We start from the raw sequence: 21,576 nt of genomic DNA, 5'->3' as shown, positions 1-21,576 counted from the left end.
GTTAAGGATTGGATTATGTCAGGTTCGGGAAATGTGAATCTCTTCTGGTGTTTTTCTGTTTTTTAAAGCAGAGGAAGAAATGTCTGTTTCTCCTTTTTCCAGTACTGCACGGTCCATAAAGTGGCTGGTCTAACTCTGGTTTAACTCTGAGCATTTCTTTTTTAATTTGCAATCCCATATTCTGTATTAAGTAAAGATTTGTCCATGTCCAGCATGAGTTTAACTAGTAACAAATTAATTTCATTTCACAGCAATCCACTGTCCATCCAACAGTCACTACGAACCGTGTGGCTCAGCTTGCCCTGCCACCTGTGTCAAACCCAGTGCCCCTTCGTCTTGCTCCCTGCCGTGTGCTGAGGGCTGTGTCTGTGACAATGGATTTGCTCTCTACAATAATAAGTGTGTTCCCAATAACCAGTGTGGATGCTGGAAAGACGGTGTTCACTATGCTGTGGGATCTGCCTTCTGGACCGATGACATGTGCTCAGAAAAATGCAGCTGCCCCTCAGCAGGAAGCAAACTTATTTGTGTAGATGGAACATGTCCAGAACACCAGTACTGTGGAATTTCCAATGGCAAACCCGGATGCTATCCCTACACTTACGGGATCTGCCGCATACACAATGACCCTTATTATAACACTTTTGACAAAATGACTCACAGCTTCATGGGCATCTGTACCTACACACTGGCCAAACTCTGTACCAATTCCACTTCTCTGCCGTATTTCAACATTGAAGCTAAGAATGAGCATCGTGGAAACTCACACGTGTCCTATGTTCAAAAGGTTGACGTTGAAGTCTATGATCACAAAATTGTGATGATTAGGAGGGAGCCAAATCGTGTTCTGGTGAGTCTTAAATTATATAATTACTTCATTTGCTGTTCAATCGTTTCTTCTTTTATCTGTTGTCCATCAACCCCAGATGGAATACCAGGGTAGGGTAGCTACTCTTGCCAGCCCTGAGAGCTTAAGGGAAGTCTTTTCTAAGATTGCCACCTAGTTCCACTGTAACAGAGATAGGGCCACTAGATTAGATGTGACATTGCATATTTTAAAGTCATCTGCCTTGTCCTCTTTGAAAACCCCTCAAATATAAAATACTAGTCTTTAAGCCCGTTACATTAACGGGTGCTAGAATAGATGTGTCTGTCTGTCTGTGTTTCTTTATCTCTCTCTCCTTGGCCGCTGTCTGTATCCTTCTGTCTCCCCCCTCCCCCATGAGCAAAGCTGTCTGCCCCCAGCACCCACCTCACCCCCAAATGTCTCTCCATGGCCCTCTTCTGTCTTCCCCCCAGAGCAAAGCTGTCTGTCCCTAGCACACCTCCCCCCAAAGCAGCCCCCTTTCCCTATCTCTCCATGGCCCCTTCTGTCTCCTCCCAGGACACCCCTCCCCCCAAAGCAGCCCCCTATCCCTCTCCCTGTCTCTCCATGGCCTCTTCTGTCTTCCCCCCAGAGCAAAGCTGTTTGCCTCAAGCACACCCCGACCCCCAAAGCAGCCCCCTTTCCTTCTCCCGCTGACTCTCTCTCTGGCCCCCTTTCTCTGTCTGTCTGTCTTTCTGTCCCTCTCCCTGCTCCTGTGTCTTTCTTTCTTTCTATCTCCCTCCCTCCCGCTGTCTGTCTGTCATTTTTCCCCATTTCCCTGTGCATCAGCATAAGGGGTTAGGGAGTTTCTCAGGCTGGCAAACTGTCCTCTCCTCTCCCTCTCTAATGCTCCTCCTATGCTTTCCTTTTCTTTTCTGTTCTCTTCCTCCTTCACCATCCCCTCCTCTTTGTCCTCTCTCTCTCTGCTTCTCTCCTCCTCTCCGATTTTCTTCTTCTACCTTGCCTCTCCTAATCCCGCCCCCCTTCCTCATTTCACTCTGACCCGCTGCCCTCCAACCTAGCCTCCCCCTCCCGAAAGACCTTTCTAGAAAGATCTTGACGGGCGACCAACTCGAGCCACTCCGCCCGTTCTTAGTGTTGCCCATCGAGACCAGTTCTCTGGCTCTTTATTTCCCCCTTGATATTTAATCTGTCCTTCCTTCTTTTGATCACTGTCCTTCTGTTTCAGAATGTGTGAGTAAATACCGAGTCATATTTGTTATTAATAAATACGTTTTTAAAAAGCATCGATGACTTCTGAAACCAAACATCCGAGACTCTCAGCCCATCCTAAAAATGTTTTTGATGAGGCACTGTGCAGACCTTTCAGGTTTAAAGACTCGACAACGCGAGACCTGCCAGCGGCCAAATCCAATGGGAAGCAGCCATCTGTTGGAGGCTGGAGTCGGGAGTCAGTGCCAGGAGCTTTAACGGCTGGTGGTTCCGCGTAGAAAGAATCCCGTGCCTCTTTGAAAACTGTCACGCCGCTGGAGCCGGGAGGCGACGGAGAGGGCAGGGGGTGCTAGCGGCCGGCAGCCGCCGCTCCGCAGGTGTAGAGCAGGGAAGGGCGCGCAGGCGCACTTGTCTTGTCTCGCGTGAGGCCAGACGTAAGCCGCGCATGCGCACTTCCTAGCTACAGCTCACGGAAAATGGATGCACGCATAGGAAGTGCGCAAGCGCGGCTTACCATTTTATTATATTAGATAATTAACATTTTCTCTGCGTATAGTGTGCTTTGTGTTTTTTTAATTTTGTGGTTACAATTATGTATTAATAAGATTATATTGTGTGTATATGAAAAATGGATGGAAGAAATTTCATTACAATTAGTACTATTATTATAGGGGTGGAGTCAGGGGTGGAGCTTGGGTAGAGGTACTCGGTTGATATTTGTTAGGCTTATGGGGTACTTTGCTTGAAGAAGTTGAGAAAAACTGCCTTAGGTGACCTAAAAAAGCACCTCAGCCTATGAACTGAACCTAAGTCCTCTTCATTATAGGTCCATGAAAATGAAATTCTTCTCTCTTTTCCTAAAGGTTAATAAAATGTGGCGAAATCTGCCAGTAACACTAGCAGGAGGCTCTCTTAAAATATCCAAGAGTGGCTGGAGTATCCTTCTGGAGACTGATTTCAGGATGACAGTTTCCTACGACACCGATCATTCTGTGGAAGTGAAGGTCCCCACCACCTACTTCAACTTGACATGCGGCATGTGCGGTAACTTCAACAGTCGGGGAGAGGATGATTACATGATGCCCAATGGAGAGCAGGCTCAGAATTCCATTCAGCTGGGAAACAGCTGGTCAACAGTCAATGATCCCTCATGTGAGGTCATTCCACCTACACATGGTCCATGCGTATTGGAAGAACTCTACAAAAGTGACGCTTTCTGTGGCTTGTTGACAAGCAAAGATGCACCTTTCAGTGTCTGCCACTCAGTGATTAACCCGGAGAGCTTCTTTGATACCTGTGTCCTTGAACATTGTGCTGGAAACCAAGTTTTGTGCCAAGCTTTGCAGGTCTATGCTGATGCCTGTCAGCGAGAAAAAGTTGCTGTTCCATCCTGGAGAAACAGTACTTTCTGCCGTGAGTATTCAGAGGCTGCCTATATTGCATTCATAACGTGACCAAGTTCATTATGGGTCCTACGAGCTAAACATTTTCTCATAGATGCAACAGGGCCAATATACTATAAATTTGACCATGGAGAAATATTTCCTAATATATTACCCTATACAATATATAATATATAACATTATGCAGTATGTAAGTATGAAACCTGTCCTTAGGAAGCACATACGAGGGTGCACACTATTCCCGCTAAGGTGAGCAGGAGTCCTCCACCTAGTGCCCTGTTGAAGTGTGTGTGGGGAATGCTGTTTCTCTATTAAATTTTCAATATGAGAGTGAGGGACACTGCAGGACTCCAGAGAATCTAATACTGTGATTGAGAACACAGTATTAGAGCACCACCCCCTAGTGGCAGCAATGCAGTTGGAAGACTCCCACTCAGCTTCTATACAAAAACCATTATGCTTAAGTGTTCTTAGAGAAAACTAGCATAAGTTAGCAGAATGTGCTCCTACAATTGAGCGTGCCCACTTATGCCAAGTCTAGGACAGGCATAAATAGACACAACTAAACATGGCAGGTGTACATGTCACTTACTGTATTCTTTTTAAAAAATTTATTTATCACATTTCTTATTAACAATCAAGTATAATAAATATAACTTGAATCAGATCAATAATTTCCAAGGGAAAAAGAAAAAAAAGAAAGAAATATCTATTCAGTTATATAGAACACAAACACTTACAGTATTCTGGCTACATTATATATATATTATATACTGTATATATATGCACCTAATCTAATCTAATCCTTAGGTTTGTATACCGCATCATCTCCACGTTCGTAGAGCTCGACGCGGTTTACAGTAGGAGAAATAGGAAGGAACTACAACAGAGGGTTAGAGGTAGAAGTGTGAAGAAAATTTAGAGGACTTGGGATGCCAAGATATAAGAGTTTCCTTGATTCCTAAGTTGGAGGGAGACTTACATTTTTTGAGAAAAGCCAGGTTTTCAGATGTTTGCGGAAAACTTGGAGAGAGCTCAAGTTCCGAAGAGGGGAGGTAAGGTTGTTCCAGAGCTCAGTGATTTTGAAGTGGAGGGAGGTCCCTAGCTGGGAAATGCCTTTTAGCGAGGGGAAGGATAGTTTTAATTTGTGGGAGGATCTGGTGGTATTAGGGTTTGAGGAATTCCAAGAAAGAGGGATAAAGGGAGGGAGGATACCATATAGGATTTTGAAAGTTAAACAGGCGCATTTATAGTGGACCCTGGCGATTATCGGAAGCCAGTGGAGCTTGGCCAGGAGCGGGGAGACATGGTCAAATTTACTTTTAGCGAAGATGAGCTTGGCTGCGGCATTCTGAATCCGTTGGAGTCTGTGGAGGTTTTTCTTAGTTAGGCTTAAGTAGATAGAGTTGCAATAGTCCAATCTGGAGAGGATGATGGATTGGACAAAGAGGGTAAAATGTTTTTGATGGAAGCAGGATCTAACTTTCCTCAGCATGTGAAGGCTGAAAAAGCATTTTTTTTACCAAGGATTGGAGGTGGTCATTGAAGGACAATGTGGAATCAATGATGATGCCCAAGACCTTGCTCGAGAACTCAAGCTGCAGAGAGGAGCCAGAGGGTAGTGGGATGGAGGTGGGTAGGTGATCTAGTTTTGGACCGAGCCAAAGAAGTCTTGTTTTGGACTCATTCAATTTCATTTGCACAGTGTGGGCCCAGGATTGTAGGTTCATTATACAAGAGGATGTGTTCTTAGACAGGTCGGTGAGGTTCGAATCGGTCTCGAGGAGGACGAGGATGTCGTCTGCATAAGTGTAAATTGTTTCAAGGGGGATAGGTGGAGGAGTTTTAGGGAGGACATGTAGATGTTGAAAAGGATAGGGGATAGTGGAGAGCCTTGCGGGACTCCACAATTCGGTTTCCAGGGGGAGGATGAGGTGCCATTCATGTTAACCGTGATAAGATCTAATTTTTATAGCCTAGTTTTCCTCACATTCTACTTCCAACTTTTTTTTCAAAGAATAAGATTGCGTTTGATAAATATTCTATGTAGGTAGAAACAGTTTTTTCAGTAAAAATCATACTGGAATTGCAAAATAATTTTGCTTTCACCCATATTAACAAAACGGGAGGGTGCAGAGAAAATACAGATGCAGGAAAAGGTGTAATTGAATAAAAAACTATGACCTCATAAAACTTCAAAGGCTACGTGGCTATGTTTTGGCTCATGCCTGTATAAGGGGTAAAAATTATAATATAGATAAAGAGAAACTTTAACAGCATAGCTGCAGTAATGAAATGCAGTTTTATTCAACTAAACATTTTTATTGTTTCAGAACAGGATTTGATATATCTATTTGCTCTGTGTATAGTCCTTTCATTCATTCTTTTGGAGGTGGATTTGCAAATTGTCTCTCCTTGCTTATATGATAACCTCTGGCACTGGCATTAATTGCTCTAGGAGTAGAAAGCAATACAGCCAAAGTATTGAACAATTTCACCTTCAGTAATGACAAATGTTCTCCCCCCTGTGTTGACCTCTGTTGCGTCATTAATTCTCACATTTATCTAAAAGAACCTGTTTCTCTTTCAGCAAAACCATGCAGGACCAATAGCCACTACAATGCTTGTATGACTGCCTGTCCTGCAACATGCGTTGACCCCTCGGCCCCTGAAAACTGCAGTAAGCCCTGCATCGAAGGCTGTGAATGTGATGATGGATACGTGGACAGTGGAAATACCTGTGTTTTGAGGGCTGACTGTGGATGCTGGTACAAGGAGAAATACTACACTGTGAGTGAGAGAGGCTTTTCCGTCATAATATTAAGCAACGTTTCACTGGTATTTGATTACATGAAGACATTATGATCTTTCTTGCAGAAAGGAGAGAGTTTCATGGAAGGAAACTGTGAGATCAAATGCCAGTGTATGGGAAATAACCGAGTGGAATGTGTTTCAGTCACTTGTGGCCCAGATGAAATCTGTAAAGTTCAAAATGGCCTCCTGGGATGTCACCAAGCCAGCACTGCCACATGTCACATTTATGGAGACCCCCACTATGCAACGTTTGATGGGAAAGTTCACCACTTCCAGGGTTCCTGTAATTACACAGTGGCTGAAACATGTGGAAATAGTTCTGTGGGCTTTAGTGTTACAACAAGGAATGAGTACAGGGGGAACCCAAGCTGGACGGCCCTTAATTCCGTGGCTCTTTCTGTGAACGGTATTCACATCGCAGTCAGAAAGCACAACCACGTCTATGTAAGTACATTTCTGTGGTTGATGTTACATGGCTACGACATCAATAGCCACTATCAATATAAAATCAATATTGACTATCAATTTAAAATTCAGCATACTAAACTCTGTTTAATTTCCCTTCTGTAAAAGGTTGTAAAAGCAAGAAATTCCTAAATCACTCTTTAGCATCTCAGGCAGCTTCTCCTGAAAAAGAATTTCGATCATTGTTGCTCACAGCTGTCTCTTACAGACATTTTAGAAAACAGCTAAAAACCTATCTTTTCAACAAATACCTGACTAGCTGACTCATTCTAATATACGATTATGTTCAATGTTTATAATCTTTCGTAAACTGCATAGAACTTTTTGGTAGCGCGGTCTATAAGTACAATGTTATGTTATGTTAAATAGCTCTCTCATGCTTTATCTCTTTCGTTTTGTTTACTGTCAGGTTAACAATGGATTATTGACCGGCTGCCCTGCCAGTCCCACCCCTGGAATAAACATTTCATGTACCACATCGCATACGATCATCAGCACCAACTTTGGTCTTGAGCTCCAGTTTGATGGTGACCAGGAACTCTTTGTCAGAGTGAAGGAATACTATAAAGGGTCATTGTGTGGTCTGTGCGGGACCTACACTAACAACCAAGAGGATGATTTCATGAAACCGGACGGAGTGGTTGTTCCAGACTTCAATGAGTTTGGAAACAGCTGGAGAGTTCCCGATGATGAATGGCCGTAAGTAACTTGGCTCTTCTTTCCTTTAATTAAGGCTTTACTGACAAATCACCTATGAAAAATCCTCTTATTTAAAGATAATTTAGGTAAGGTAGGATTAAATTGTAACTTGCTTTTTATTTATTTATTTATTTTATGCTTTTATCACGAGATTCACTCAAGGCTATGACAAACTTCATCTATCGTATACAAATCAGTAGAATTGGCCAATTTTTACCATATATCTAAAATCTAGTTAAAAAACACAGCATTTGACAATAGCTTGTCATCGGTCTGTAAGTTCTGTCCTCTAATTCAAACACCTAATTGCATGTAGGCAAAATTTACATCATGTTCCATGTCTTATCAGATCCATCACCATTGGAGGTCATCAATAACTGTACCTTATTTGTTCCTAGCTGCAATGCAACAACTGATCCCAAACCATGTCCACCAGCCCTGCAACAGACAGCTGAGGAGGACTGCAAAGCCCTAACGATGACCAATGGCCCTTTCAGCCCCTGCCATTCTCTTATCCCACCCAATGTGTACTTTGAGAGTTGCGTCTATGACCAGTGCGCCACAGGGGGGAGCTCTGACCAGCTCTGCGTTGTCCTGGCATCCTATGCGGCTGCGTGTGAGGCGGCTGGAATACTTCTGGGTGACTGGAGGAAAGGGACCATATGCGGTAAAGTCTATTAATAAATGTTACCAGTGATTTACCAAAAATTGGTTTGATTTCCTTATCCAGAGCTTGTAGGCATTGCGCTGTTATTATTAGCTGAGAAATCAAGTCTTAGAATTCCTTTGTATCCATACTAAGAAATCTCTTCTGCTATCAAGAATTATAATATGTTTTAGTCCATTTTATATAGAAAGTTGTAGTGAACAGTACGTATGGTTTTGTACATTTCGTAGGGTGAAACATGAGAAAAATATAACTCTGTCCTTTGAACATCTATATACAACACTAGCCAACCAGTTAACCAAGACAGGAACAGCTTACAGCTATTATAACTAAACCTTCTTCTCCAGGCTCATTCATTTTTAACTGGAAGCCATCTAGTCAAGAGTAAACATCTGTAATTCATACTTTTCTTTCAAAACACTGGCCACAGCAGCCACAACATTTCTGGGTATTCAGAGCCACTCTCAGAATACTGTCGCCATCTGGTTAAGTTTCGGTATTGCCCTGACTCTGTTCATGCTTAAGCCCTAGTTTATCCACGTAAGGGGTACATCTTTAAACAAGGTGCCAACATTTACAGGGTCTTTTACTAATGTGTGCTACCGCACCTTAGTAAAAGACCCCCTTAGTCATCAAAAATGCAGCTAAATATGAGCAGAATATTTTCAAACAATCACAAGAGGTTGTGGTCTAGGGTGTTGATGGCAGATGAAAGATTTGAGCAAGGTTTACCAAAGAATCATTGCCTAGGTTTAGACGTCTAAGATCATCAGTAAACATAAATGAGATTCGTTATTTTTCTTAAGGCACCGACTCCATTTTATAGTTATTAATCATGCAATAAGTTGTTCTTTTTTTTAAGAAAAGTGAGTTGACGTGGGAGTCTACATTGGCCGGTGTTTTCTTCTCTTTTAGATCTTTCGTCTACACCACCATCTCCTTCCACCACCTCCTCAGGTGCACCCAGCACAACAGGTACAAAAAAAAACTTCTGTTAGACTTTAGACTTAATGGCATAAATCATTATTGCTGAGATTTTAAGGCTGCCTGCTGGCTAATTTCTAACCAGGAAACTCGTTATCACGTTAAAATGTATCCACTTAAGTCTGGGTGAAGTAAGAGGTGCTCTGAGAGGGGTGGGCACAAGTTTAGTGATGTTAGAAAAATGATACTGTAATATAGAAGTGATATAAATGTAATAAGAACCTAATACTGTTACATATTTCCTTTCTCCACATTTGAGCAACTTTGATATAACTGTCCAGTAATAGATTCCAGAGGATCATTATTTCATTGCTTTTTTGTTTTTATCCCTTAAGTAGATGAAATATTAGATCATTTTTATATTGCTTATTACATGGCATCTGTAACTTATTTTTTATCTCAATTACATAAGTAATAATATAGTCATTGATTTGATAGTGGAACTTGTATGTTTTAGTTCTATCTATTTGATGAAATATTTACAAGTAAGATTATAGAAATATGTCCGATAATCCGTGGCACTGAATTGCGTAGGAAGGATTCCCGCCTGGATGACTTCCACTCACTGAAACCGTTCCCGGATTTTCTTGAGCAGGGGTGTCAAAGTCAGTCCTTGAGGGCTGCAATTCTGCCGGGTTTTCAGAATTTCCCCAATGAATATACATGAGATCTATTTGCATGCACTGCTTTCATTGTATGCTAACAGATGTCATGAATATTCATTAGGGAAATCCTGAAAACCCGACTGGATTGCGGCCTTCGAGGACCGACTTTGACACCTGTGAGCTAGAGAATCCCACTGCAAATCTTTATTGACCTTCCTGGCCCCAACCCATAGAAATCCAGTGCTGACTGCCATTATTAAATATTGTAGGGAGGAGCTACTAAAGAGAACTTTTTATGGTAAAACATGATACATAAACTACTCTACCCTTCCACACCATGATCCAAAGAGCTACGGAAACAATCCACATTTCTCTTTTGCATTCCTTGTTTCAGCAGTCAGCCAATAACAGCAGCAAAGTCGCTTATGTTGTGAATATAAAAAGCCCCAAAGAATGATGTGACTCAGCTGAATTCAGGTTGACTTCTAAATGTCCTACTATGACCTATAATATTATTCCACCTTCTGTTCCAGTTGACCCTTGCCCCTTATCTTGTACATTTGACGATGACTTCTGTCACTGGACGCAATCCATTGATGATGACTTCGACTGGAGACGTCAAAAGGGACCAACAGAAAGTTTTTTAACAGGACCCTCCTATGACCACACAACCGGAAGTAGGTGCAGAAATGAGAATCAAGTTTTGCTGCAGTTTCTTTCCAAACATCGGATAAATTGGCATCATAGCTGTGTTTGTCCACTTTTATAGGTTATGACTTACTATCTTACCCCCACCTTTACAAAACTGCGCTAGCATATTTAGCACCGGCCACCAGCTCCGACGCTCATAGAATTGCTATGAGCTTCCGAGCAATTGCCGTCATGGCCGGCGCTAAAAACCCTTTGTAAAGGAAGGGGTTAATTTATTACATTTGTGTTTACTTTTTGAAGGCAATACCTTCAGATCAGAAGAAAAAGGTATTACAAATTTATCAAACAAATCAGTTTTCAACAGCTTCCTAAAAGACATATAAGAATAAGCCTGAGAAATAATGGTACATAACCAAAAATTCATTTTGCTTGCCTGAAATGTGAGTAGTTTGTCAAAGAATCTCTTATATCGGCAAGATTTTATGGTCGGATAAACAAATAGATAGCGTCCTCGAGTGATCCTGTTCGGTTTATGTCGTTCAAAACAGGTAAATAGGAGCCAGACCAAGCAAGGCCTAAAAACAAATAGAACCGCACTTAGTCAGTATTCTTGCCTCAAAAGGCAATCAATGCAACTGTTGATAAAATGGAGTGACACGGTCATGTTTTTTCAGGCCAAAAATCAAACGAACCGCTGTGTTCTGAATAAGTTTTAATCTTTTTAGAAGTTTTGGATGAGATCCCAAATATATTATGTATGAAGCATGCACTGCACACTCTGCATTTATAGTTCGTTCTTTACATCCACTGTCAGAACGTTTCCGTAGAAACTGAGCGTTGGCTTCTCTTTTAGACGGCTACTACATCTATATTGAAGGGAATGATGCCAGCCGTGGAGCAGTAGCTCGGCTGCTCAGCCCTCGATGCCGCGCCCAGGGGCCTCATTGCTTCCGCTTTTGGTATCACATGTTTGGCGTCGCTCTGACGATGGAGCTAAAGGTTTCTGTGGTAAAGAATGGAGTTCTTCAGAATGAATGGTCAGAGATGGGCAATAAAGGAGATAAGTGGTATTATGCAGAAGTCCTTCTGGATCTCTCAAGTAATACACAGGTAGGAGATATATTCATCCCTGTCTGATCCATGTCTCCTATAGAGTACAGTGTGTAAGCACAAGAATATATATGGAATCACTTTGTCTAGCTACAATACAATGTCAAATGATATTGGATGAAAGAAGAGGAGAATATATACATAGATTAATTGATTCAGCCTGATATGAAGTAGAGGTACCAAGTCAGAAAAAGCCACGACTTAGTGGTTGTTTATTGCAAACTTTAGCTAGAAATGCAAATGTGATTCTAACATTCATATTCTATAAATCAATGCATAAGAATATATATATATCATTTTAAATTCTAGTTTTTGTGTAGTTGCATTAAAATCTTGGTTTAGTGGGCTCTTCTCCCCTAACTCCAGTTAAAAATAAGTCACACCTTTCTAATCCAAAGTAGCTTTTGACATTAAGGTCCTCCCATGTCCCCTTTCTTCACCTCAATTCAGGCCAAAGTGGTCAAGTCCACCAGGGGCCTTGTTTCTGCCTGGCATGGTCAGGTTTAGAGGCTCCTGAATGGAAAGTTCCACTTGATCAGCTTGGCAGGTTAGTTGCTGCCCCTGCAGGATTTGGTCATTGTGAAATGAGATTGGGTTTGTGGAGAGGGGAACAGAGGGGATGAGAATTGTGTTGTAGAGCTAGAGGACATAAGTTTCTAAGAAGCAGGGTTCGGTGGCATCTGGAAAGGAGTATTGGCAAAGTCTGAATGGAGCATGGCTTGAGTGCACAAGTTATAAAATTTATTTTTATATTTGCATAGGTCCTAAGCAGTTTACATTGAATAATAATCAGGCACTTGTACTATTATACTTTTTTTGCACGTTCATGGATAAATCTAGGTTTGGCTATTTACACTAGTTATAGAGCTGGTGTCAGCTTAGGGTTCTTTAGTGTGGAAAAAAGATAGCTTGAGGGGAGATTAAAATTAAAGTCTACAAAATCGTGAGTGCAGTAGAACGGGTACAAGTGGATCGATTTTTCACTCCGTCAAAAATTACAAAGACTAGGGGACACTCGATGAAGTTACAGGGAAATACTTTTAAAACCAATAGGAGGGAATTTGTTTTCACTCAGAGAATAGTTAAGCTCTGGAAAGCATTGCCATTGGTTGTGGTAAGAGCGGATAGCGTAGCTGGTTTTCAGAAAGGTTTAAACAATTTCCTGGAGGAAAAGTTATGGGGGAAGTCACTGCTTGCCCTGGATAATTAGCATGGAATTTTGCTACTCAACTATTCAACATCTGCCGCTCCTTAACTTCCAAAAAAGACTCCACCTTGCTCCCCTCCACTCCATCAGCCGATGTTCTGGCAAAATTCTTCAACGAAAAGGTCACTACCTTGAGATGCTCCTTCCCACCTACAGTCTCCTACAACTCTCTGGTGCCCACCGACTCCAATTCTACCCTAACGGTCTCCAACCCTATCCCAGTCGACAGATCCTGGACTACCTTTGAGCACGTATCCGAATCCCTGGTCTTCAAACTCTGCCACAAACTGAAATCCTGCAACTGTTCCTTAGACCCATTCCCCTCCTACCTATACGAGCAAATTCCTGCATAGGCCATCTTATCTATTACCAAACTCATAAACTCCGCCCTACATTCGGGCCTTTTTTCCCCAGAAATGGGTCATATTGCCTTGACCCCAGTACTGAAAAAATCTGACCTAGATCCCTCCACACCATCCAGCTATCGCACAATAGCAAATATCCCTCTCCTAACCAAGATGCTAGAATCCATCATATCAACCCAACTCTCATCATATTTAGAGAGATTCTCTATTCTCCTACCTTACCAATATGGCTTTTGTCTCAACTTCAGCACCGAATCCCTACTGACCACCTTAATCTCAAAGGTTCAACAACTCGAAATAAGTTTGCCGTCCTCCTACAATTCGACCTTTCTGCTGCTTTTGACGTTGTGCATCATGATATTCTAGTCTACCAACTCTCTAAGATAGGTATTAACTCCACAGTCCTAGACTGGTTCTCAAAATTTTTACGTTCTCGTTCTTACACTGTCAACATAAATGGCACCTCATCCTCCCCCTGGAAATTGATATGTGGAGTCCCGCAAGGCTCACCTCTAGCTCCTATTTTTTTCAACATCTATATGACCTCCCTAAAACTCCTCCATCTATCCCACCTAGAAACAATTTATACTTATGCTGATGACATCCTCGTCCTCCTCAAGAATAATTCAAACCTCAACTCTCTGAGAACATATCCTCTTGTATAACGGACCTTAAATCCTGGGCCCACACTGTGCAAATGAAACTGAACGAGTCCAAAACAAAACTACTTTGGCTCGGCCCAAAACTAGACCAACTACCCACCTCCATCCCACTGTCCTCTGGCTCCACTGTGCAGCTTGAGTTCTCAAGCAATGTTCTGGGTATCAACATTGATTCTACACTGTCCTTCAAAGACCACCTCAATTCCTTGGTAAAAAAATGCGTTTTCAGCCTTCACATGCTGAGGAAAGTAAGATCTTGTTTCCATCAAAAACACTTTACCGTCCTTGTCCAATCCATCATCCTTTCCAGATTGGACTATTGCAACTCTATCTACTTAAGCCTAACTAAGAAAAACCTTCATAGACTGCAGCGGATTCAGAATTCCACGGCTAAGCTTATCTTCGCAAAAAGTAAATTTGACCATGTCTCACCGCTCCTGTCCAAGCTTCACTGGCTTCCGATAATCGCTAGAGTCCACTTCAAATGCGCCTGTCTAACTTTCAAAATCCTACACGGCATCCTCCCTCCCTTTATCCCACTTTCTTGGAATTCCTCAAATCCTAATACCACCAGACCCACCCACAAATTAAAACTATCCTTCCCCTCATTAAAAGGCATTTCCCATGCAGAAAAACTAGGGACCTCCCTCCCCTTCAGAATCACTGAGCTCTGGAACAACCTTACCTCCCCTCTTTGGAACCTGAGCTCTCTCCAACTTTTCCGCAAACATCTAAGCCCTCTAAATATTCTTCATACTTTATCCTTTAACCTTCATTGGAGTTTCTTTCTCTCCCAACTCCTGTAAACTGCGCCGAGCTCTACGATTGTGGAGAAGTTGCGGTATACAATCCTAAGGTTTAGTTTAGTTTAGTTTTAGTCAGGTAATAGTGACCTGGTTTGGCCACCATGAGGATGGACTACTTGGCTAGATGGACCATTGGTCTGACCCAGTAAAGCTATTCTTATGTTCTTATGTCAGTGGTGATAAGTAGATGCACCCACGGACTCTGCCACTTCCATTACCCTTCCGTAAAGAGAAGTAGGTGCATAGCTGTCTTTACAAAATAGGCTTAAAATGGGTACCATAACCAGTGCTTATAGGTGCCACCCAGAAAATGAAATGTTCTATTAAGGATGTCTTCAACCAGTGACCACTCGGGTGAACTTTGATCTTATGATGAGCTTTCATTGGAAATGCCAAGGAAATTTCAACATGTGTAACTTGCCTAGAGCTCTGATCTGGATGTCCAAGCAAAAAAATCTAAAATGCAACCGCCTAGAAGTCTTTCGACTATGGCGGTATAGAAGAATAAAGTTATTATTATTATTATTATTGAAATCCATGATGTCCTATCTTGTGCCTTTCATTGATCAAATGAAACAGAAATAAATATACTAACTTCCACTTTGTTTTAAGACTTGAGCCTCCGCCATCTCCATTACAGCATCAAATATAGAAGGTGACCTTCTCCCGTTCCCCCAGTTCTGATTGAACAAGGGGGCAGGAGTGATTCCTAATTCTTCCTGCCCTGCTGGTGATGCAATCCGTAATGATTGTTTCAAAATGTTTCTCATTGAAGGAGCATCATTTACCGTATGTTAAATGATTAATACCAATGTCTAATTCTGCTCTAGATCATTCTGGAAGGTGTGAGGGGCAATGATTACCGTAGTGATATTGCCGTGGATGATTTATCTGTGGTGCAAGGCTATTGCTCAGGTGAGATTTTCAGTGTAACATCATTTCTACATCCAAAAATGTGGCAGTATCGTATGTTCTATGTTAATTCATTATATTACTCATTGGTGGTTATTGTAGAAGCTCTCGTCTTGTTTTGGATATCTGTTTCGGCATCCATATTGCATGGATGTCCAAATTCCAATTTTATAATCTAATCTAATCTAATCTAAACCTTAAGTTTGTATACCCCATCATCTCTACATTCGTAAAGCTCGACACGGTTAACAAGAGTTAGGGTAGAAAGGAACTCCAATATAGGGAAGAGGAAAAATGAAGAGAAAATAATGTACATAGGAAAAGTCTGAAAGGCAAGATATGGGCGTCTAACATGAAAGCATGTCCAAATGGCAAGTGGACAAGGCCTGGGTATATTTTACATGGGACTATAGATGCCCAGCTCGGATCACAGAAGGGGAAGGGGTGTTCAAGTCTAAAAAGATGGATATCCGTATCTAGACCTAGTCAAATCCAGTTTAGAGAAAGGTGCTTTGATTGAGCAGCTGTCCACTTCAGGGATTAAGGCATGACACCTCCTTAATCCCCCATTTGGGAGTTGGCTATCTACAGAGTGAGCAGCAAGTGAAATCTTTGGAGTACTTCCCAGTCCTAAAGATTGGCCACAATTAGAGACAGGATGCAGGGCTTGATGAACCTTGAACCTGACTCAGGATGAAACCTCTTATGGTCTTACTGGGACGAAAGTCTAACATTGTGGCCATACTTCAAATTGCAAATGGACCAGTTCCTGAGGTCCACATAGACATCTTGTTTTCACATATAAACAGTGAATACTATTTTTATAAACTGAACCTCATAATCTGGTTAACTTTCATATTTTGGTTATTTTGAACCAATTCTGAAGGCCACATGTGCACCTTGGTCAAAAGCCTCACCTCTTAGTTTTCTAAGAATGGATTAAATATTTCATCAAACAAAATCAAATGAATACAGAGTTAAGCAGTAACTGTAATGATCGTTTTCTTGCAAAAGTAATGAGTAACTTTTATAATATATATACCAATAATGGAGACACTCAGCTCTGCCCAAGTAGCAGCAAGTCAGTGGACCAGAGCAGAGAGAGCCTGGCCATCAAATCACACTTTAATAGCAACCAGTGGTAAAGCACGAACATAAATCCATCTCCTCAGTCATAAAACATCTGGAAAATCATGGCCTCGTCACGGACCGTGTTTTGGCTAAACCGCCTGCATCAGGAGTCCCTATTTAGTTAGTTACAAACCAAAAATGAAAGCCAGGTCCTCTAGGAGCATCAGAGCTGTTACTGCAATAAACCGCGCTACGGTTTTGTAAAAGGAGGGACCATATAATTAAATCACAAAAGTATCTGAATTTACACCATTATTATATTTTCCATATATAGGATCCGTTTTAACCACAACTCCAACTACGACGACATCACCAACCACATCATCTTCACCACCACCAATCACTTCAGGTAATTGTCAGCAACAGGACCTTCCTCCAGGATCTGAAAAATATAACAGTTTATTAACTCTGCTAAAAGAGGGCGTCATATTAGTTTCTTTTGGGAAGTAGTTGATTTGCGTGTAGATTATGAAGCTTCATTATGAGTTTATAAAGCATAAAATACTTATTATTCCCAAAGCCTTGATATTGGGTGAAAGTTATTTAAGTCTTAGTTTTCTCTCTGTCTCTCAGGGATTATGTATGACAATTAATTTTGAGCTCCATTTTCCTCTCTTTTCGCTAAAGATTCATGCGTGGTGGAAGGAGATCCTCATTATTACACATTTGATAATCAAGTCCATCATTTCATGGGAACCTGTAAATACACATTATCTCACCTGTGTAATGACAGCAGTCTACCGTATTTCAACATTGAAGCAGCCAATGAACACCGAGGAGCATATACACATGTTTCATACGTCAAATATATAGATATCGACGTGTATGGAAACAGGATCACACTGGAGAAGAACAGAAGTGTGAAGGTAAGTGTATTTAGTTATTAGACATTGTAAGAAGAAGCAATAAGAAATGTGTTTCATCACAAGTTATTCTGACCTGACATGTGTAACTACAGGTTAATGGGGAATCCGAAATACTTCCCATAAACTACTTACCAGGTCTTGAAGTTTCCCTGAGTGGACAGTACGTTCTTCTGACCACAGTCTTTGGACTGAAAGTGAGATTTGATGGCAACCACAGAGTGGAAGTGACTCTTCCCAGCACCTATAAAGGCAAAGTTTGTGGAATGTGTGGAAATTATAATGAGAATCCTCTTGATGACTTCTTAAACCCAGATGGACAAATGGAACCAGACTCCGTCAGCCTTGGTAACAGCTGGCAGGTTGGCAATGATTCAAGGTTGGTTGCCTTTAGCAGAAAATCCTACTTTTGCATGAAATTTTTTACCATTTATTTTTATTAAGTGGAAGGTCATGGTCTAAAAATGAATTATTCTCTTTCTGAGAAGAGTATCCTCAAAAATAGAGAAATAATGATAAAGAACAGCTGAAATAAAAGCCCCATATTACATATGACTTCACGCTCAAGAAGGCCCCCTCCAGTTGACGATATTCACAATTTTACATGTATTTTACAAAAAGCTCTTCGAAAGTTGAACATTTTGTAAAATACATATGATGCATAAGAGTAAATGTATGTATAACATCAAGAAGAGTAATTTTACAAAATAATAAGAATAAAAGAGAAGGCCATTACTCAGTCTGTTACACAGGAAAGCCTGCTACTTAATATGAGTAATTGCCGATTTAACAACATTCACGTGTAAGTACCAGAGTTTGTAAAACTACAGGAACAAGAAGAGCCAATTAAAGAGATGAGTTCTAAACTCCGAATTATGTAATTTTTAAGCTCAGAAACAGAAGCATGCTGGTCCCCTCACTCACATCTTGAAACCTCTTGTCCACCCAGCAGTTTGTTGATATTTACGAATCCTTCGAGGAAGTGTTAATACAGATGGGGACATTTTTGAAAGATCCGTTTATTCTCTCCCACACCCATCTCATACCACCGTGAAATCTATACACGCTGCATACGTACACATAGAAGTAGCTGTTACCACAATTGTTCATTATTCCCATATGTCCACTTAACTATGAACACTGTCTTTAATATAGTTTAAACACCTTCTATACCTTGCAAACTGATTTCCTACATGTGAAGCATCTGCAACTTGCATTTACAGCTTACAGCAGTCCAAAATGAAAATTTCGCAAATCTACATATTCATTCCAGCAAATGGACCACCCTGCTGTGATGACAGTGGTCGAGCGACTTTAGCCTTGACATCAATTCTGAAGGAAACTGTTGTCAATAAATAAATAAATGCCATTTATGCAAAAATGTCCATTTCTTCCTGGTAGAATTCCCATCCTTAGAAGCAAATTTAATAAGGTGACTTTGCTGTACAGAATCACGCAATGACACCGAACGTCTCTCTTCTTTTCTTCCAGCTGTTCTGGTTCTAAGCATGAACCCAACTGTACTGAGGAGGAGAAAGAGGTCATTGAAAGCAACAGCTTCTGTGGTATCATCACTGATGCAAATGGGCCTTTCAGATGGTGTCATTCTGTCCTACCCCCAAGCGCTCACTTCACCAACTGTATTTATGACTTGTGTGAGCTGAAGATGGATCCCGACTCGCTGTGCAGGAGTCTTCAGTCTTACGCAGATGCATGTCAGGCACACGGCATGAAAGTAGAGCCCTGGAGGAATGCAACATTCTGCCGTATGTACTGGAATATTCTCCATCCTCGTAATGCTTTGCTCCTTTATAATTAATTTAATGAAAGGATGATCTTACTTTAGAACTACAATTTTGTTGGAGTTGATCCATTTCTACTGATTGACTAATCACAAATTAATTTCATTTCACAGCAATCCACTGTCCATCCAACAGTCACTACGAACCGTGTGGCTCAGCTTGCCCTGCCACCTGTGTGAATCCCAGTGCCCCTTCGTCTTGCTCCCTGCCATGTGCTGAGGGCTGTGTCTGTGACAATGGATTTGCTCTCTACAATAATAAGTGTGTTCCCAATAACCAGTGTGGATGCTGGAAAGACGGTGTTCACTATGCTGTGGGATCTGCCTTCTGGACCGATGACATGTGCTCAGAAAAATGCAGCTGCCCCTCAGCAGGAAGCAAACTTATTTGTGTAGATGGAACATGTCCAGAACACCAGTACTGTGGAATTTCCAATGGCAAACCCGGATGCTATCCCTACACTTACGGGATCTGCCGCGTACACAATGACCCTTATTATAACACTTTTGACAAAATGACTCACAGCTTCATGGGCATCTGTACCTACACACTGGCCAAACTCTGTACCAATTCCACTTCTCTGCCGTATTTCAACATTGAAGCTAAGAATGAGCATCGTGGAAACTCACACGTGTCCTATGTTGAAAAGGTTTACGTTGAAGTCTATGATCACAAAATTGTGATGATTAAAAGGGAGCCAAATCGCGTACTGGTGAGTCTTATATTATGTAATTACTTCATTTGCTGTTCAATTGTTTCTTCTTTTTATCTGTCGCTCATCAACCCCAGATTGAGTACCAGGGTAGGGTTGCTACTCTTGCCAGCATTGAGAGCTTAAGAGAAGTCTTTTCTAAGATTGCCACCTAGTTCCACTGTAACAGGGAAAGGGCCACTAGATTAGATGTGACATTGCATATTTTAAAGTCATCTGCCTTGTCCTCTTTGAAACCCCCCCAAATATAAAATCTAATTAACATTTTCTCTGCGTACAGTGTGCTTTGTGAGTTTTTTTTATTTTTGTGGTTACCATTATGTATTAATAAGATTATATTGTGTATATATGAAAAATGGATGGAAGAAATTTCATTACAATTAGTACTTTTATTATAGGAGTAGAGTCAGGTATGGAGCTTGGGGGTGTGTGGGGCAGAGTTTGGGTGAGTCTGGGGTGGAGCTTGGGTAGGGGTACTCGGTTGGTATTTGTTAGGCTTAGGGGGTACTTTGCTTGAAGAAGTTGAGGAACACTACCCTAGGTGATCTAAAAAAACACCTCAGCCTATGAACTGAACCTAAGTCCTCTTCATTACATGGTCCTAAGTCTTCTTCAAGGTCCATGAAAATGAAACTCTTCTCTCTTTTCCTAAAGGTTAATGAAATGTGGAGAAACCTGCCAGTAACACTAGCAGGAGGCTCCCTTAAAATATCCAGGAGTGGCTGGAGTATCCTTCTGGACACTGATTTCAGGCTGACAGTTTCCTACGACACCGATCATTCTGTGGAAGTGAAGGTCCCCACCACCTACTTCAACTTGACATGCGGCATGTGTGGTAACTTCAACAGTCGGAGAGAGGATGATTACATGATGCCCAATGGAGAGCAGGCTCAGAATTCCATTCAGCTGGGAAACAGCTGGTCAACAGTCGATGATCCTTCATGTGAGGTCATTCCACCTACACAAGGTCCATGCGTATTGGAAGAACTCTACAAAAGTGACGCTTTCTGTGGCTTGTTGACAAGCAAAGATGCACCTTTCAGTGTCTGCCACTCAGTGATTAACCCGGAGAGCTTCTTTGATACCTGTGTCCTTGAACACTGTGCTGGAAACCAAGTTTTGTGCCAAGCTTTGCAGGTCTATGCTGATGCCTGTCAGCGAGAAGAAGTTGCTGTTCCATCCTGGAGAAACAGTACTTTCTGCCGTGAGTATTCAGAGGCTGCCTATATTGCATTCATAACGTGCCCAAGTTCATTATGTGTCCAAGAGCTAAGCATTTTCTCATAGATGCAACAGGGCCAATATACTATAAATTTGACCATGGAGAAATATTTCCTAATATATTACCCTATATAATATATAACATTATGCAGTATGTAAGTATGAAACCTGTCCTTAGGAAGCACATACGAGGGTTCTTCAAAAAGTTTCTTCACTTTCATTTTTTCACAGGAAATGGTTGGGACGGGAGAAGTGGTAAGAGGGCGTGTCATAGAGTGTCATGTGACTAGTCAGCCAGCCAATCTGGTTCACCTGTGGAAAACTGATGTAATTTGCTTTTGAGATACTTAACCCTTTAATTGGCAGATGGTGAGACCAGCTGCTTTACATAACCTGATGTTGAACGAGAACAAGAGATATTTGGAGATTCAGATCTCCCATAAGAGCCTTAGAAACACA

At 41.5% G+C, this 21,576-nt stretch overlaps 1 protein-coding gene across 1 annotated transcript in view; it reads left to right on the top strand.

The window, feature by feature from the left end:
- The first annotated feature begins 363 nt into the window (after positions 1-363).
- LOC117366936 (IgGFc-binding protein-like) overlaps positions 364-21,576 on the top strand; it is a 164,457-nt gene continuing 143,244 nt past the window's right edge. Inside the window, exons 1-16 of the mRNA XM_033958996.1 lie at positions 364-850; positions 2,902-3,451; positions 6,032-6,231; positions 6,319-6,699; positions 7,130-7,419; positions 7,818-8,086; positions 9,002-9,061; positions 10,209-10,352; positions 11,180-11,436; positions 15,307-15,391; positions 16,794-16,868; positions 17,147-17,385; positions 17,478-17,761; positions 18,874-19,148; positions 19,298-19,896; positions 20,551-21,100. Of these exons, the coding sequence (XP_033814887.1) occupies positions 479-850; positions 2,902-3,451; positions 6,032-6,231; positions 6,319-6,699; positions 7,130-7,419; positions 7,818-8,086; positions 9,002-9,061; positions 10,209-10,352; positions 11,180-11,436; positions 15,307-15,391; positions 16,794-16,868; positions 17,147-17,385; positions 17,478-17,761; positions 18,874-19,148; positions 19,298-19,896; positions 20,551-21,100 (4,630 nt within the window). The 5' untranslated portion in view covers positions 364-478. The remainder of the gene's footprint in view (positions 851-2,901; positions 3,452-6,031; positions 6,232-6,318; positions 6,700-7,129; positions 7,420-7,817; positions 8,087-9,001; positions 9,062-10,208; positions 10,353-11,179; positions 11,437-15,306; positions 15,392-16,793; positions 16,869-17,146; positions 17,386-17,477; positions 17,762-18,873; positions 19,149-19,297; positions 19,897-20,550; positions 21,101-21,576) is intronic.

This window comes from Geotrypetes seraphini, chromosome 9 (assembly GCF_902459505.1).
Source record: "Geotrypetes seraphini chromosome 9, aGeoSer1.1, whole genome shotgun sequence".
Classification (NCBI taxonomy): Eukaryota; Metazoa; Chordata; class Amphibia; order Gymnophiona; family Dermophiidae; genus Geotrypetes; species Geotrypetes seraphini.
This window is presented reverse-complemented; position numbering and strand designations above follow the sequence as displayed.